The following is a 17379-nucleotide window of genomic DNA, read 5'->3' as shown; positions in this document are numbered from 1 at the left end:
CAGGCGACTCCTCGGACTGGGACGCGGCTCCGTCTCCGGGTAGCCCCGCGGTAGCCGCCCGGGCGGGAGGGGACGCGGGGACCGCACGGGAACGCGAGGACGGGGATGCGGGCCTGGCCGCCTGGGCCGCAGCGGGGCCTGGTCCTCCCCACACGCAGACCCACCCGGGACCACAGGGTCGCCCTCCTCGCCGGGGGCTCAGGGCGAGCCCCACTCCCGGTGTCCCCGACAAACCACTCAGCCTCTCCCTCGTCCCACTTCCTCCGTCCCCTCCTCGCCCTGGCAGTTCAACAAACCCCTCTCCTGGTCCCTGGCTTCCTCACCTGTCATCGCGAGCTAACTGGCACCTGCCTCTGTCCTGCGCTCTAATCCATCGCTGCTGCCCCGTCCTCCCCTCTCCATGCTCCTACAGCCTCTCCTTACCTGTTCCCGGCTGGCTCCTGGACACTACCTCGCCTTCCTGGGAGGCTGAAGTCCCCCGCACACTTGGCTCACATATTGCATAGTTACACACACCACTCTTTATTTTCACACACAGACACCTAGGGAAACACCTCTGAGTCTTCCCCTGTGCCACACACACACCAACCCTACACTTGTAAACACACCCTGAAAGTCATTCATAATCGAGCCCCCGCCGCACCACCACGGGCCTCCAGCACCCAGCCAGGTGACAGAGGCAGCTATGGACTCTTGAGTTTCTGGAGCTTGTCTTACCCAGTGCAGTCCTCTGAGAGAGACAGAGGGAAGGATGGTGGCTAGAGAAGGACAAATCTTTCATTTTCCACCTACCTGCTCCTTTTAGGGTTTGCTCATCTGTAAAATGGGAGCAGGACCCAGTTTCCTCATTCACCTTCAGAATCCACCATCAAGGGACCGCAAGATGAACCTGAGGTTACCCAGTTCAATTTCTTCTTATTTTTAATTTTTTGGTGGTGCTGGGATTTCACCCATGCGGAGTTCAGCTCCTTAAGCCCCCTTCCCCACCAGCTCCACTGCTGCCTCAGTCTTATTTCCCCACCTTCATTCCAGAGCCATGAACCCTGCTTCAATACCCTGGCCACGGCCCTCACTGTCCTCCAAATTCCTGATTCCCCATATCCTATGAGGCAGGAGGGAATGCTCTGCAGACTGGAGAAACGGTTCAGTTTCATCGATTCAAGAAAGGATGCCAAGGTCCTTCCCCACAAAGATCCCTTCATGTCCCTGGGGGGACACAATGACCTGTTGAAGGATGTCATGTGCCTTCATACCCCACTTGTCCCCTGATGGGGTCTATAGTTCCAGGCCTGGTGAATCATCCCATCCCAAGGGAAATCAGGCTCCCGTCCTCCCCACATCCATAGACACCTTTAGTCTCTTTCTGCCTCTTCAGGAATCCCCAGCCTAAGTAACCTCCTTTCATTTCTTTTCTGTTTGTGACTCTCCAGGGTCATTCTGAGGGCACCACAGCCTGCATGTAAAAAGTATAGGGGACAGAGGAGGGTGCAGATCCTGGCCCCATCCTGGACTGAGATGGCAGAGATCTCAGAAAGTCATCTCTTTGGGCCCTTTGCCTCACATATGTGACATCACAGACAAATAGACACAGACACTGACATACAAGCACACAGTTATATAGATGGTTACATGCCCAGAGTCACACACAGACAATACACATGTGCACACATTTTCCCTGGGTAACATGTCCCTGTTACACTCGCCCTGATGTCCATTGTCTGTGCAGACAGAAAGGTGTGGCCATCCACCCTCTTCAGACCTGTGGCTCCCTGTCACTCCTCCTGTTTCTTAGGGTGCTCCCACTAGCTTGTTGTCCCCAGTTCACCCTGCCCTGTTCTTCTGGAATGGTCATAGGCTGTCTTCCTTCCCAGGTCCATGTCTTGAGTCCCCGTTGTATTCACCCATTCAGGCTCCTAGGCCCCATGGTGGGGTGAACTATCAGCCAGCCATGCACCCCTCCCTGAGCACCCCAAGGGGCTGTCCAGCACCACTGCATTCCCTTGTCACATCGCCATGCCTGTCAGCAGATCACTCTGCTGTGGGCCTCCCATGGGTCACCCTCTGGTCAGTAGGTCTACCCCTTTTACCAAGCCTGGAACTCACAGCTCTTTGGGCATTTTGTAGCACAGGAGGTGTGGAGCCCCAACGCGGCCCTTCGAGCCCAGTCTCCCCTTCTCAAGCATAGTTCCGGTCTTGTGTGCTTCCTTGGTTAGCAAGTCTGCCCCACAGGAGTTAGCGTGTGTCTCTTTGGCCTGTGTCCATGCCATTGTCCTTTCCTTCTCCACATGTGTCGCGTTGTCGATTCCAACGTCTCCCATGTGCAGTTTGCTTCCCCATTTGACCCCCATCCCTAGGAGCATCCCGCAGGTGGTGGACCCCTCCCTGTGTGCCGTTGTCCTGGCCCAGCCCTCACTGCTGCTCCCCACCCCCAGGTAGATGGCCCCCCCAGGGCAGGCCCTGCGGACACCCCTCCCTCCGGCTGGCGGATGCAGTGCCTAGCGGCTGCTCTTAAGGACGAGACCAACATGAGTGGGGGAGGGGAGCAGGCCGACATCCTGCCGGCCAACTACGTGGTCAAGGACCGCTGGAAGGTGGTGAGTGTCCGGAGCTCGGAGGAGGGGGTGAAGACTTGGAGGGCGGGTGCCCCAGGCGCGAGGCGTCCCCAGCTCTCGGCATCTACTTCCAGTCCTTATTTTGATTGCACGTGCGGACCCTCGCCCGCTCCCGGCGCCCTGGGCCCCACCCATGTCGCCCCTTCCCGCGGGGTCGTGCGGGCCAGGTCAGACTGGAGCGACTCCTGGTAGGACGCCGCGGCCCGAGCCGCAGCAGAGCCGTGCGCGGGGAGGGGGCCTCAGGGCGCTGTCCCAGCCGGACCTTGAGAAGGGCCAGGAGGAGCGCGCTTCTCCGCAGGGCCGGAGGTGGGGTTTGGGGACCCAGGCTTGGGGCGCCCCCGCCCCGTGCTCCCTCCCGGCCCTGCGGCAGGTGCAGAGCTCTCCGTTCCCGCACCCGCCCCGCCGCGCGGCCTGATGGGGGCTGTAGTCCGCCCCGCGGGTGGAGGTCGGCGGCGGGGCCACGTGGGGTCTGGACGAGGCTGCTTTGGAGACCAGGCCTGAGGACAGTCCGGCCCCGTCTCCTCCCCTTCTTCCCGCGGATTCGAACGCCGCAGTGTCCTCCGATCTCAGTTGTGTTAGGGGACAGTTGTGTTAGGGGAGCAATGTGAGATTGGGGTCCATAGGGCACGAGAATGGAGGGAGGTTGAAGACAGCAGAGGTCAGGCTTGCGCTGAATGTGTGTGCGGGCGTGTGTGTGTGTGTGTGTGTGTGTGTGAGTGTGTGTGTGAGTGTGTTGGGAGGCTCGGCTCACCAGGGGTGCGGGGTTGGAGGCGAGGGTGGGGCTTGCCTGCGGGCGGGTCTCCATGGCAACTGTCACCGGGCCGCGCAGGTCCCCTTGGGGTCTAGGGAAAAAGGCAAAGGTGGCGCAGGCGTTGTCAGAGGTGGGGAGGGGCGCGGAGAGAAGGAGATTCCAGGGTCTCCCGGAGTGAGGGAAGGAGTGTGACAGAGACGTCCTCAGAGAAAGAGCAATGGGACAGACACTGGGGGCGCAGCCTTGCAGACTCGAAAGGAGGAGGGCTGGGAGGGAGGAGGATTCTTTAAGACCTGCGGCCCGCGCGCCAGAGCCGGCTTCTGGCAGGTGAGAACCCACTGTGGAGTATTCAGGCTGGAGTTTTGAGCTCCCAGAGGCCGGGGCAGGAGTGGGGTGAGGGGGACTTGGTGGAAGCAAAAGGCCAGTTTTGCCAGCCCTGGGATCCTGCCGTGGGAAATCAGGGGGTTGGGTATCCTTCTCAGTGAGGGTTGGAGGCAGAGGCCTGAACAGGACAAACTGCTTAGAGAGGAGCTGTCATCAGGAAAAAATGGGGCCAGATGAATATTTAAAATAATCACATCTTCTCCTTTAGGGGGGTGCTTTTCAGGATGGTAAGAGCAGACAATAATAAAAGTGTAGCATTTATTTTGATCTTTACTGTTGTCTGGTGCTGACATGGGTTTTCTCAACAAACTAGGAGAGAAACTGCTACTGTCCCTATTTCACAGGTGTGGAAACTGAGGCTGGAGATCAGCTAATTTGCCAGGTTCCCTTGACTGTTAGGTGAGACCAGGTCTGTCTCCCTACCAAGTCACACAGGCACCAAAAATCAGCCCATCCAAGGATTAGAACCATAGCTGAAGGGATCCCAGTGACCAAGTCTAGTCCAGCTCTCTTCGTCTTTCAGAGGAGGAAAGTGGAGGCTCAAGGGTTCCCCAGAACTGAGCCCCGAAACACAGTCTCCTTCCCAGTGACACTGGCCCTGTGGTCATGTTTCTGCTCCAGGTTAGGGAGGAGGGGTAGACTGGAGACCGGCTGGGGGTGGGGGTGAGCAGGTACTCTGTTTGGGGACTGTGAGGACCTGGGTGGGGACTTTTCTGGGTCCTAGGGACTCTCTTCTTCCATAATTGACTTGCATTTTATGTCTACATTAGTATAAAAGGAAATTGTTTACACTATATATACATTTTTCTCTTTGACCTAAAAGATCATATTTTTCCTTTCCTTTCCTTTCCTTTTTGTGATAGCCAGGGATTGAACTCAGGACCTTGCACTTGCCAGGCAAGCGCTTATTCTACTGAGCCATCTCCCTGGCCCCTCTTTTTTTCTTTTTGAGACAGGGTCTCCCCATCCAGTTCAGGCTGGTCTTGAACTCACTTTGTAGCCCAGGCTGATGCTGAACTCAGAAGGATCCTCCTGCCGCAACCTCCCAAATTCTGGGATTAGAGGTGTGTGCCACCACATCCGGCTGTTTTTCTTTTTTGTGCTTTTGAAATAATGAAAGCATTTTTAGGAATCCCTGGCAGTATCACAGTGCCCGACAGAGAAGTGAACCCCAGCCTCAGGTGGAGGGTGAAAGGGTGCTGGGGAGCAGACAGCACAGACAAGAGGGGACAAGGTGGGACTGAGGAAGGAGAAAGGCTCTATTTTAAAATGAGGGGAAGAGAGCTGAGGATGTAGCTCAGCAGTATTCCCAGTACAAAATAATAATAATAATAATAATAATAATAATAATAATAATGGGAAGAGAAATCCCCTCAGTGCGCTGGAAGTTGGGGAATAGTGTCAGAAGTGTCTCTGTCACCCGGGGCCTTGGTTCCTTGTCTCCATCAAGGATCGTGGAGGCTGCAGGCTGGACCTCCACACACACTTTGAATGCTGGTATAGTCACCGCCCTGACCACATCTGGATTCTGCCCCTCCATGGGCTCTGCTTTCAACTGCTTAGGTGCAGGTGAGACTGCCAGTGTAGCCCGCACAAGCCACTGTGCCTGGGTTTCTCCTAGCGCACAACGGGGAATCCTGTGCCTGCGGGATTAACTTCGAAGGTCCTTTTGCCTGTGATTACTCGCAGCAAAGCTCAGAGCTGGGTGTGGTGGCTCACACCTGTAATCCCAGCACTTGGGAAGATGAGGCAGGAGGATTGCCATACATGCAAGGCCAGCCTGGACAACATAGGGAAACCCTTTCTCAAACAAACAAATGAACAAACAAACAAACAAACCAAACAGCAAAGCTCAGGAATCTAGAAGGTATCTGGGGCTCTTGGAGAAAGGTAGACACCATCTTCCTAGAGATGAATCTGTTCCTCCTGGCTCCAAAATCCTTCTGGCTAATTCCCATCGTCACTAGAAAGATGCTCTGGTTGGTGGCTGTTTCCTCCTTCCTGGGCACAGGCACCTTTGTGTTCCCACCCAGCCTTTGGCTTTTCTCCTGTATCTTCCCTTTACCCCCTCCCTTGGCGCAGTTGCCATTGCCACCTACTGAACTCCAGCCTGGTCCGTCAGTGCTGCCTTCACGCCGAGCACCGTCCCTACCCCCTTTTCATTATTTATTTTTGGCCAGCTCAGCCTGCCCTGAGGGTGGGGCTGGCACTGCACTGAGCTCCCCGTGCCTGCCTAAGCAGGTGCTTTGGACCCCTGAGCTATCTCACCGGCCCCTTCATTATTTATTTTAAGAAAAGATCACCTGTCTGAGCTTGACTTTGTGCTTCTCCTGCTTCAGCCTCCCCAATGCTGGGATGACAGGTGTGCACCATACCATAGAGCGGATTTAGAACTCAGCACTTCTCCTGCTCCCCCCTTTTTTTTATTCCATGATTTTATTGAGAATATTTCAATTTTTTAAAAATTATTTATTTATTTATTTATGCGTGTGTGTGGCCAACTCAGTCCACCAGGGGGCAGGGCTGGCTGGCATGTGGTGCTGGGGGACTGAACCGTGGTCCCTGTGCTTTCCTTAGCTTCTTCTAAGTAGGTGCTTTAGACTACTGAGCCATCTCACCAGCCCTTTTTTTTATTTATGTGTGTGTGTGTATGTGTGTGTGTGTGTGTGGCCAGCTCAGCCCACCAGGGGGCAGGGCTGGCTGGCATGTGGTGCTGGGGGATTGAACCGTGATCCCTGTGCTTTGCTGAGCTTGTTCTAAGTAGGTGCTTTAGACCACTGAGCCATCTCACCAGCCCCTCCTGCTCCCCTTTTTAAATCAGACTTAGAGCGCAGGACCTTCTCCCCCTGGACCTCCAGGCTGCAGTGAGCTCGAATCCCTCCCTATCACTCACTGTGGCTATGCCCTTGCGAGTTCTCTGCCACAGTCCCCCTCTCCTTCTCCTTCGAGGAGGCCAAGTAGAAGGCCCAGAGGGTCACATTGCTGTTCTACTCTTCTCTGACACTCCTGCCCACCCTACCCCCACCTGGGGAGGAAATCCCTGTGGTTCTGGATGTGTGACGAGGGACCAGGAAGTGATGTGAGTGTCTGCAGTGGCATGGCTGTGGACACCCTTTGCCGAGTCCCCTCCAACTACTCTTTCCCTTGGGTGACACATTTCAGGAAACCACCAGCCCCAGAATTATGGCTCTCCATGGACTAAGAGGTCCTGAGATTACTTTATTTCTGGGTGTGAGCTGCTCAGTGTGATAGTGGCATTCTTTTAGAAAGGAAAGGTCCGGGGCAGCCCGATGTCTAGAATCTCACACAGCAGAGCTGCCTCCACATCTCCACAGAGCCACGGGTGTCTTGTATCTCCTGCTGCCATCTGCCATCTGGTCCTTTCTGTGCATGTGTGTGTGTGCACATGCGCATATGCCAGGCATTAGGACAGGGCATTCCTAAGCAGCTGGGTGCACCAATGGGGTGAAGCAAGGACCTTTTCCAAGGGTCCTCTTCTCCAAGGACCCTGTGTCTCAATCAGCAAGATGCCACTCGTGGGGGTGGGGTGAGGATGGGTTTAGCCTAACCCTGAGTGCACCCCTCCTCCATCTCCATAGCTGAAAAAAATCGGGGGCGGAGGCTTTGGAGAGATCTACGAGGCCATGGATCTCCTGACCAGGGAGAACGTGGCCCTGAAAGTGGAGTCAGCCCAGCAGCCCAAGCAGGTCCTCAAGATGGAGGTGGCCGTGCTCAAAAAGCTCCAAGGTATAGTATGGGGGATGGGAGAGAGGAAGAGATGGAGCCTGGGGCTCAGGAGGCCAGAGGCCTTGTGGGTGGGGGCAGAGTGAGGTGGAGCTATGGGTCATTAATTGTTAGAAAGATGACAGGGCTGAGGGCAGGCGGAGCTGGGGGCAGGGCTAACGTTGGCCCAACTGGGGACCAGGGCAGCCAAGAGCTCCAGGAGCTGAAGGGGAGGGGAAGAGTAGGCTCTGGGAGGCCCCGTCTGTGTCCCCAGGGAAGGACCACGTGTGCAGGTTCATCGGCTGTGGCAGGAATGAGAAGTTCAACTATGTGGTGATGCAGCTGCAGGTGGGTCCCCTCTGGCCTCCTTTCTGTCCCCTCAAGCTGGGTGGGCTGGGGTGGGGGTAGGGAAGACCAGAGCCTGCAGTTGCCAGGATGGCAGGGGCAGGGATGGGCACACACCTGGGGCAGGGCCGGTGTTGTAGCATGTGGGACGCCTGCCATCCGCTCCCAGGGACGGAACCTGGCCGACCTGCGCCGCAGCCAGCCGCGGGGCACCTTCACACTGAGCACGACCTTGCGTCTGGGCAAGCAGATCCTGGAGTCCATTGAGGCCATCCACTCAGTGGGCTTCCTGCACCGAGACATCAAGCCGGTGAGTGAGTGAGCACGCCCCACCTGGCCCTCCTCTCCCTGATGTCCCCTAGCACACCCCTGCCTGTCCCTCTGTGCCTTTCCAAGGTTCCTTCTGCAGCCCTCACCCCTACCTGGGCACTCTTTGAACCTGGGAAGGGCTCACAGCCACTGTCCCCCCAGTCGAACTTCGCCATGGGCAGGCTGCCCTCCACCTACAGGAAGTGCTACATGCTGGACTTCGGGCTGGCCCGGCAGTACACCAACACCACGGGGGATGTCCGGCCCGTAAGTACCTCTGCAGACCTGAGGTAGCACTGTGCCCAGCTTCTCTCACAGCTGTCTAAGTGGGTCTGGCCTTGTCTTCAGTAAAGGCACCCCACTCCGGGGTCCCCTGACCCTGGTCCCTCTCTCCCAGCCTGGGTTTTTGTCAGAGCTACATCCACAGCTGGGTCCTTCTTTCAGCCCATGGTGGGCAGGGAGCAGACATAGGCCCGGGCATCAGAGGGCAGAGCTGCACTTGGTAACAGGGCCAAGGCACGGCTGAGGTCAGGCACAGCAGGTGATGTGCTTGGTGGTGTCTCTCTTTTGCAGCCTCGGAACGTGGCCGGGTTTCGGGGAACTGTACGCTATGCCTCGGTCAATGCCCACAAGAACCGGGTAAGTGGCAAAGTCTTAGTGAAGGACTAGATGGGCAGAGTGGGTGAGGTCAGGGTGGGGCGTGCTGCTGGTCTTGCTGTAGGAGGGAAAGCGGCTCTCTTTGGCCTCTTCTTTGTTCTCCTGGGCAGTCACTATACGGCCAAAGCACAGAGACATTTTGAGTACAGGAGTCAAAACTTTTGAGGGTCAGAGATAGAGCTGAGACCTCAGGGAGACCCCAGTTTTGCCACTAAAGACTGGGTACCAGGCCTCCCTGATGGGCGTTCCTCCCTCACCCCCAGGAGATGGGCCGCCACGATGACCTGTGGTCCCTCTTCTACATGCTGGTGGAGTTTGCAGTGGGCCAGCTGCCCTGGAGGAAGATCAAGGATAAGGTGAGGCCCTTCCTTCCCCATGGGCCAGGGAGGCAGAGGGTAGGGTGGCTGGGCTGCACTGTCCCCTCTGCCTGCAGGAGCAGGTGGGGATGATCAAGGAGAAATATGAGCACCGGATGCTGCTGAAGCACATGCCTTCAGAGTTCCACCTCTTCCTGGACCACATTGCCAGCCTCGACTACTTCACCAAGCCCGACTACCAGGTGGGAGCCTGCATGCCACCCGTGGTGCCTGCTCCTGCCTAAGAAATCCCCCGTCTTCATTTTTTTCTTCTTCTGTGGTTCTGAGGATTGAGTCAAAGGCCTTCACACTGAGCTATATCCACAGTCGCTCTCATTTTCTTAAGTGTTATTTTGAGACAGGGTTTTGCTAAATTGCTAAATTGCCCAGGCTGGGCTTGAACTTGCCTTCCTGCCTCAGCTTCCCAGAGTGCTGGGATTAAAGGTGTGTGCCACAATGCCCAGCTTCTACCCATATTCCAGCTCCCCCAGATTCTTCTGTGATCTTTTCTGTCTGTTTGTTTTTGCTTTTTTTGAGACAGGGACTCTTATGTAGTTCAGGTTGGCCTTGAACTTACTGTGTAGCATAGTCTGGCCTCCATCTCCTGGTGATCCTCCCACCTTAGCTTCCCAAGTGCTGGGACGATAGGCGTTGTTACCGTGCCTAGGCTTCTGTGACCTTTTAAATGGGAGCCCTAGTTAAGATTTATCAACAATTGATCCTGTTCTCAGTGCATTTCTCAAATTAACTCATTCAAACTTAAAAAAAAAAAAACCTTTGATGATACTGAGTGTGCCCTGTATTGTCATTCCAGTGCTTAATTCCTGAAGCCATACCAGGGATGAGGGAACAGGACTATAGTCCTAGCGTTCTGGAGGCTGAGGCAGGAAGATTACAAGTTCTAGGCCAGCCTGGGCTATGTAGTGAGACTCTGTCTCAAAATTAAAAAAAAAAAAAAATCAATAAACAAAATTCCCAAAGTCAAATGCATTCACATCCTTTATACCAGAATCCTGCAAGGGTACCAAGTGGGGTGATTGTTCTTATTTCATAGATGGGGTAACCAAGGTGTGATATGATTAAGAACAGGGCTGAGGGGCTGAGGAAATGGCTCAGTAGAATAAGCACTTGCCTGGCAAGTGCAAGGGCCTGAGTTCAATCCCTGGTTCCGCCAAAAAAAAAAAAAAAAAAAAAAGAGCAGGGATGGACTCACATATATTCATGCATCACTTAATGACGTTTAAGTCACCTGTGTGACCCTCACAGGGCACAGTCACATGTATTCAAGAAGGACTGGCTGCTGCCCGCCTGAGCCCCCTGCGTTTGCGTGCACTGTAGCACGTGTGTCGCATGTTATGGCACACGGCTCCTAGAGCCACGATGCCCCGAAAAGAGTAAACCAAGCAGAGGAAATGATGCAAGCAGGAGAAAACGCAGGAAGGAGCGGTGTGAGGGCTCCGTAACCCAGCACACTGTTACTGCAGTAGATGTCTTTATACTGAGATGCACACTGCCTAGATGGTGGGTGCTGTGTTCTTCCCTGACTGACAGTACAGTAGGTTTCCCCGCAGCAGCAGCAGCAGCAGCAGCAGCAGTAGTAGCAGCAGCAGCAGCAACAGTGGTGGCAGTACGTGTCACCCCACCTCCTTAATATATTTAGGGGGTGACCCAGCAACAGGAATCTTTTGCCTCCACACTCTTCTTAGGCGATCACAGCCATCCATGCATGCTGTGCCCTGGGGGACCCAGTGACCCTGACTGGGTACAGGGGACTGGCCAGCCTTTTCCTCCTGGAGATCCACTGTGGACCAACATGGTCTGCACACAGTAAGGGCACAGAAGAGTCATGCACACAGTAGGTGCTTGAGAAGGGTGGGGTCCAGATAGCAGAGCCAGGCCAGATGGGGGAAGTTCTAGGGGCCCTGAAGGGTCTGTAGCTGCCTGCTGCCTCCTGGACCCAGAGCCCCACTTGTTAGCAGAGACACCTTTTGGGGTCCCTCAGGCCAATCGGCTTCATTCACCTCTCAGGCTGGGCCCTAAGTGCGCTGAGGAGGTAGAATAGGAGGAAAGCATAGCACAGTGAGGGGAGAAAAGCTGGATGATGGGGCGTCAAGAGAGGAGGCTGCCTTCCAGGGTTGCCTCCCACAGGAAAACTCCAGAGGTTCTGCTGCGTTGGCGGAAATGACAAAGGAGTTTGAGGATAGTGATGGGGGACAGATCTCAGAGGACCTGAGTCCAGTGGGTGGGGCTTAATCCAAGGTGTTTATTTGCATGCTGATTTGCATATCCTGTGCATGTTTTCATTTAAAATCAATGTGCCCTTCTTCCAATGCCCTATCCCAGAAAGCTCCTCTCTTCCCTTCCCCCTGCAGTCCCTGCAGCTCCCCATTGTACCTGGCCAGCCCCGGGGTCACCTCTCTGTCCTCCCCCACCCCGCCCCTGCAGTTGATCATGTCGGTATTTGAGAACAGCATGAAGGAGCGCGGCATTGCTGAGAACGAGGCCTTCGACTGGGAGAAGGCAGGCACTGACACCCTCCTGTCCACAAGCACCTCCACCCCACCACAGCAGAACACCCGGCAGACCGCAGCCATGTTTGGGTGAGTCTTGGGGAGACTAGGGGGGCTGTCTCTGCCTCACTAGGCACTTGACAGCAGGGTTCTGGAGCTTGAATGGTTCTGCTGCACTCAAGGTGGGTGAGCTTCTCATTTGGAGCTTGTGACCCTCGCTTAGGAGCAAGGAGCGAATGCCCCAAGCCCCAGGTGCTTCTGCTGAGTGCAGAATGCCAGTGACTGCCGGTCAGAACTGTAGACCCCTGTGACAAGCACTGAGACCAAGGCTGCCTGGGGCTCTCCCCCAGTCTGGGGCTACATCTAAGAGGGAGGCTCCCAGGACTTGCTGTGGTGCCCAGGCCTGTAAAGAGGTTGCTTAGCGAGCCCAGAGTGGTTCTTCCTTTTAGACTCAGACCCGGGTGCTGATGCCACTGGGAACCTGCCAGCTCCTGGAAAGGCATGAGGTCTTCTGAGGGAGTAGAGCTAGGCTGAGAGGTGGCTGGTCTCAGAGGGGTCCAGTGCTGGGCCGAGAATGCTGCATCCCATGCTGAGCAGCCTTCTCTGTGCCCACTCAGGTGGCCTCTAGAGGCTGTTCTTGTGGGAGGTGCTTTGGGAGTTGGGGACCCCAGCCAGCTCGCTTTTAATCCCCACCTGGCCTCTCCAGAGTGGTCAACGTGACGCCTGTGCCTGGAGACCTGCTGCGGGAGAACACAGAGGATGTGCTCCAGGGAGAGCACCTGAGTGACCAGGAGAATGCACCCCCCATCCTGCCCGGGAGGCCCTCTGAAGGGCTGGGCCCTGGCCCCCACCTTGCCCCCCACCCCGGAGGTCCTGAGGCTGAAGTCTGGGAGGAAACCGATGTCAACCGCAACAAACTCCGGATCAACATCGGCAAAGTGAGCCAGGGAGAAGGGCTCAGGCCTCCCCTCCCGAATCCCAGCCCTCGGCCCCAGCCCATTCCTCCCAGGCACCTTCTCCTAGTCAGTGGTCTCTGAGCAACCCCCTGACCCATGGCACCCCTCCTGCAGACCCCCTGTGTGGAGGAGGAGCAGAGCCGAGGCGTGGGGGTCCCCAGCTCCCCGGTGCGTGCACCCCCAGATTCCCCGACGACCCCAGTGCGTTCTCTGCGCTACCGGAGGGTCAACAGCCCTGAGTCGGAGAGGCTGTCCACAGCCGATGGGCGAGTAGAGCTGCACGAGAGGAGGTGGGTGTGGAGGCAAGGGTGTGTGTGTAGGGGTCAGGGCTCCCACGGTCCCCTTTGCTGTCATAAGGCAGAGATGTGGAGCTGCTGGGATGTGCTGTAGGGTCCTGCTTAGCCTGGGGTAGGTGTCAGTGATGGCCTGAGGAAGGGGTCCCAGCTCTGCAGGGCAGGGCTTGGGGGAGGAAGACCAGGTCTCCTGGCCCAGGAGATGGGGGTCTGGGGGTTGGGTGCTACCAGGACTCTTCCTAGTCACTAATTATGGATCCTGAGAGCAGTGGAGGTGGGTGCCTGGGAAGGGAACTGTGGGAGGAGAGGATGGTGCATTTGGGAATTGGGGCTAGGGGGGTCTGAGGGCAGAGAGGGGGAGGGGGTTGGACAGTGGGGGTGAGGTGTGCCTTTGGGAGAGGGAGAGGCTGGCTGGGGGAAGGGCCAGGCAGAGGCCCTCCTGAGCTGTTGGTGCAGGAGGCACCAGGTAGAATGGCACCTAGAAGATGTCCTCACCTTCCTTGGCCCCTGATAGTACTTTACCCCCAGCAGGCTAGGGTCCAAGTCTTTCCTGGGAATGTCTTTGCCCAGGCCCAGCCTGGGGTGAAAGGGGGATCTTTAGGTTCCCAATTATCATCTTTCTTTCTGACCTACCTCAGCATGGCTCCCCAGACTCTGCCCCAAACTGTACTTCCCCTCCAACTTGGGTCTTGGTACCTCTGTGGAGTGTGGACACCCCCAAGACTGGCCTACATAGGTGACAGTCCTTGCTTACCCCGCTGACCTAACCAGCACTATATCAGCACCATGTATCCTGGAGCCCCTGGTGTGGAGGGTCTGGATCCCCTCAGAGAAGAGGAAGGGCAGACGCGGGGTGGTTCCTAAGGAAGGGAGGACTGCCCTCCGAGGGAGCCCTGATCAGGCTGGCTTGGGTCACAAGCTTCCGGGAGAGTGAGAAGCGGAGAATTCTGCAGGTTCAGGGTCTTAGAGCACAGCATACACGTCTGCATGGTCCACATCCCAGAGCTTAGTTTTTGGTGTGCCCTGATGTTCGACAGATAATGGTTCTTTCTGCCAAACCCTCCCTACAAGCAAACGAATTCTCACCTTGGGGCTGGTCTCACCGGAGGCAGTAAGATTCCCAACAGCCCTGAGATAAAGAGAAGAGAGATGTCCGAGGCAGGACCGGGGCCTCCCAGGGGAAGGCTGGGGGGAGCCCATCCCCACCACAGAGCTCTTGGCCTCTTGGGGACACAGACAGGAAACAGATATAAATAAGGTCCACTGTTGCCCCCTGCAGGCCATGCATTGGAGCCAGGCAGACAGCAGGGGACAGAGGGACGCACTGTGTGTGTGCAGTGCATTAAGGCTGCGAAGTGTGAAAGAACAGACAGTTAGGAAACTGAAGGACTCTGAAGCTGTTTTCATTTGGGAAATGGAAAAACAGGCTTTGTCAGGTCGGGAGGTGCCTTGGATGTCAGACTGAGGGATGCAGGCTGTGTTCTTGGAGCGAGGAGTTCACCAAGCCAGGGACTCCTGGGGAGGCAATGTTTGCCCTGGATGCAGCCAAGGGCAGCTGACTTCAGGCAAATTAGGTCCCTGGGGTTGCCAGGGGAGAGCCAGTGTTCCTGGGGCACAAGAGGAAGAGTTTGTTTTCTGCACATTCCTATTCTGCAGCACACTGAGCAGTCAGAATCATTTGCTGAATGAATGAATGAATGAATGAATGAATGAATGGACAAATGAACAAATGAAGCCTTTCAAGGAAGCAAGGTTGCAAGGTGCCAGTGTAGGATGTGGCTGGGCCTGGCGCAGGGTGGCAGAGGTGCTATGGTCCCAGGGTCTCAGAGAGGCTGACACTGACCCTCTCAGTGGCTTTGCAGGTCGCGAATGGATCTGCCTGGCTCGCCCTCGCGCCAGGCCTGCTCCTCGCAGCCAGCTCAGATGCTGTCAGTGGATACGGGCCACGCCGACCGGCAGGCCAGCGGCCGCATGGACGTCTCTGCCTCCGTGGAGCAGGAGGCCCTGAGCAACGCCTTCCGCTCAGTGCCGCTGGCTGAGGAGGAGGACTTTGACAGCAAGGAGTGGGTCATCATCGATAAGGAGACAGAGCTCAAGGACTTCCCCCCAGGGGCTGAGCCCAGCACATCAGGGACCACAGATGAGGAGCCTGAGGAGCTGCGGCCTCTGCCCGAGGAGGGTGAAGAGCGGCGGCGGCCAGGGACAGAGCCTGCCGTACGCCCCCGGGGACGGGGCATGCACACACTGGCCGAGGAGGACCTGCGGCAGATGCCGCCTCAGTCCCCACTACCCCAGCTGAGCCAGGCTGATGGCCGATCAGAGATGTCGCAGCCCCCAACGCCCGGCAGCCCTTCCCACTCACCCCTGCACTCGGGACCTCGCCCTCGGCGGAGAGAGTCAGACCCCACAGGCCCACAGAGACAGGTAAGTCTGGGCTTGCACCCCACTTCCTGCTCTGATACCTGAGTCCTGATAGATTGGCCTGGGACACCCCACATGTGTGGCCTCTGCCACCTGGAAACCTGACAGTCACAACTGTGATGGAAGGAGATAGGGTTAATTAAGGTCCCAAACCATGCTTGGACTTTAAGGGGGTCTTCTCAAAGGAAGTACCCCCAAGCTTCTGAGTAGTCTTAGGATAAAGGCCCCTGGGCCAAGGGGACCTATGTACAAGGGCCTGGAGGTGGCACAGGACAATAGCCTGGGCCAGTGCTTTTGTGCATGGCCTCAAGCCATGCCTAGGGTGGGAGCTGCCTGAAGGCTCCTTGAGGAGGAGTGTGGCAATCTGGGGACCTCTGTGGGGGCAGCAGTGTCACCACTCTGACTCTGCAGGGGCAGTGAGTTTAGATTTACACACAGTGACCTCTGGTATCGAAGGTTTCCATGTGGCTGTACCCAAGGATCAGGGGAGAGAGGATTTTGGAGCTTTAGAAACCATCAGAGCAAGTGGTGAGGTCACCTGGGAGGATTGTTCAGGGTGGGGAGACCCGAGGGAGGGAGCAGCAAAGAAACACTCATGGCTAGAGGAAAGAAGAGGAAAAAGAGCCCTTGGGAGTGTGCTGGGGCTGGAGGAGGCAGCCAGGGTAGCGGGGTGCAGGAATGGTGGTAGTGGGGGGTGCTGGTAGGCAGAGGCAGGAGGCTGCTCTTATGGTCAGTACGGGCTCTTACGGTCACCACAGACTCGGGGGACAGAGGGGAGAGTGGACCAGGGTGGCAGGGACTCTGGACTAGGTCCAGGGACAGGCATGTTGGGGGCCAGGGAGGACCAGGCAAGGGTGAATCTCAATGCTGGGCTGAAAGTCTGAAGCCTGCTCCTGGTACTGTGGTTATTTTTTTTTCAGACGGAGGCAGAGTGTCAGAGTAGGCAGTGAGCGCCGGCCTGGGTTAGCACTGTAAGGAATGTGGACAGTGACCCTTACACTATGTGCTGAATGGAGTCCATGATCTTTGGGGTGACGGGGACCCACAGAAGGGATTCTGGGGCAGGGCTGGTCTATGCGCCGGTCCCGTGTTGGGGGCAGTACCCAGGCAGGGTTAGGGCCAGTTCTGCTGCTCTTTCAGGCTGGGAGTCCTGGCTGGGGTCCTGTGGGTGCTTGGGAAGCACAGCTCTGGGCAGGGGAGGCTTGGCTCCGTCCCTGTCTTTCAGAAAGTCTTTCTGGGCCATCATCCTGGGTATGCGCTTCATGACATTGTCTAGGAATTTGGGGGCTCAACAGTGCTTGCTGGCCTGAGTTGGAGGCCTAGTCCCAGTAGCATGCTGTGGCCTGGTGATGACCATCATTGTGAGCTGGTCACAGTGCCCACCACAGTGGTGCTGGGTCAGCAGGAGAAGGAGCAGGACCCAGGCAGAGCTCCATGTGTCCCCGTCCTACACCCTCCCTGGCCCCAAGCACAGTCTGTATGCAGGTCCCGGAGCGCAGGGCAGGCAGCCCCAGAGGCAGTGTCTAGAACAAACACAGTGGTGGCAAGAGGTCCCAGATCACAGCCAGGGGCCTTGGTTCTTTGGTCCCTCCCTGGTGACCAAGGGCCAGTCGCCATCCCTTCTTGGGCTTGGTGTGAGGGAGCTGAGCCATCCCTGAGATTTCCCTTGCCTTACATCCCGTCTGAGTCCCAGGAATCATCCTCATTGTGCCTACTTCTGGCTAAGGGAGTAAGGAGAGAGATTTGGGGGAGCAGGCCCAGGTCTCTGGTGCAGTCAGACCCACATGTGACATGGAGAGAGGAAGTGAGTTTTGTGCCTTTGGGCATGAGAGACCAGTGAGCCTCAGTTTCCCCAATGTGCATTAACTGAGGTTGCTTAGTTTTCTGCCACCGTGCTTGTACATATCTGCATCAGTGAGCTTGAGTGTGCCCTGGCCTGTGGATGTGGCCTGCTTGTGCACCTGAACGTGATCTCTCTGTCTCTCTGTCTCTCTCTCTCTATCTCTATCTCTGTCTCTGTCTCTCTCTCTCTTTCTCTCTCTCTCTCTCTCTCTCTCTCTCT

General features: G+C 56.5%; 1 protein-coding gene across 1 annotated transcript in view; it reads left to right on the top strand.

Moving 5' to 3' along the window:
* The first annotated feature begins 2486 nt into the window (after nt 1–2486).
* Ttbk1 (tau tubulin kinase 1) overlaps nt 2487–17379 on the top strand; it is a 29756-nt gene continuing 14863 nt past the window's right edge. Inside the window, exons 1-12 of the mRNA XM_004624414.1 lie at nt 2487–2594; nt 7347–7494; nt 7745–7818; nt 7985–8125; nt 8287–8391; nt 8698–8763; nt 9045–9137; nt 9215–9340; nt 11583–11737; nt 12354–12585; nt 12718–12893; nt 14759–15320. Coding sequence (XP_004624471.1) covers nt 2487–2594; nt 7347–7494; nt 7745–7818; nt 7985–8125; nt 8287–8391; nt 8698–8763; nt 9045–9137; nt 9215–9340; nt 11583–11737; nt 12354–12585; nt 12718–12893; nt 14759–15320 — 1986 coding nt within the window. The remainder of the gene's footprint in view (nt 2595–7346; nt 7495–7744; nt 7819–7984; nt 8126–8286; nt 8392–8697; nt 8764–9044; nt 9138–9214; nt 9341–11582; nt 11738–12353; nt 12586–12717; nt 12894–14758; nt 15321–17379) is intronic.

The sequence above is a fragment of the Octodon degus genome, unplaced genomic scaffold, assembly GCF_000260255.1.
Source record: "Octodon degus isolate 3935 unplaced genomic scaffold, OctDeg1.0 scaffold00005, whole genome shotgun sequence".
Classification (NCBI taxonomy): domain Eukaryota; kingdom Metazoa; phylum Chordata; class Mammalia; order Rodentia; family Octodontidae; genus Octodon; species Octodon degus.
The sequence above is the reverse complement of the archived record's forward strand: the minus strand, read 5'-3'. Positions and strand labels throughout refer to the sequence as shown.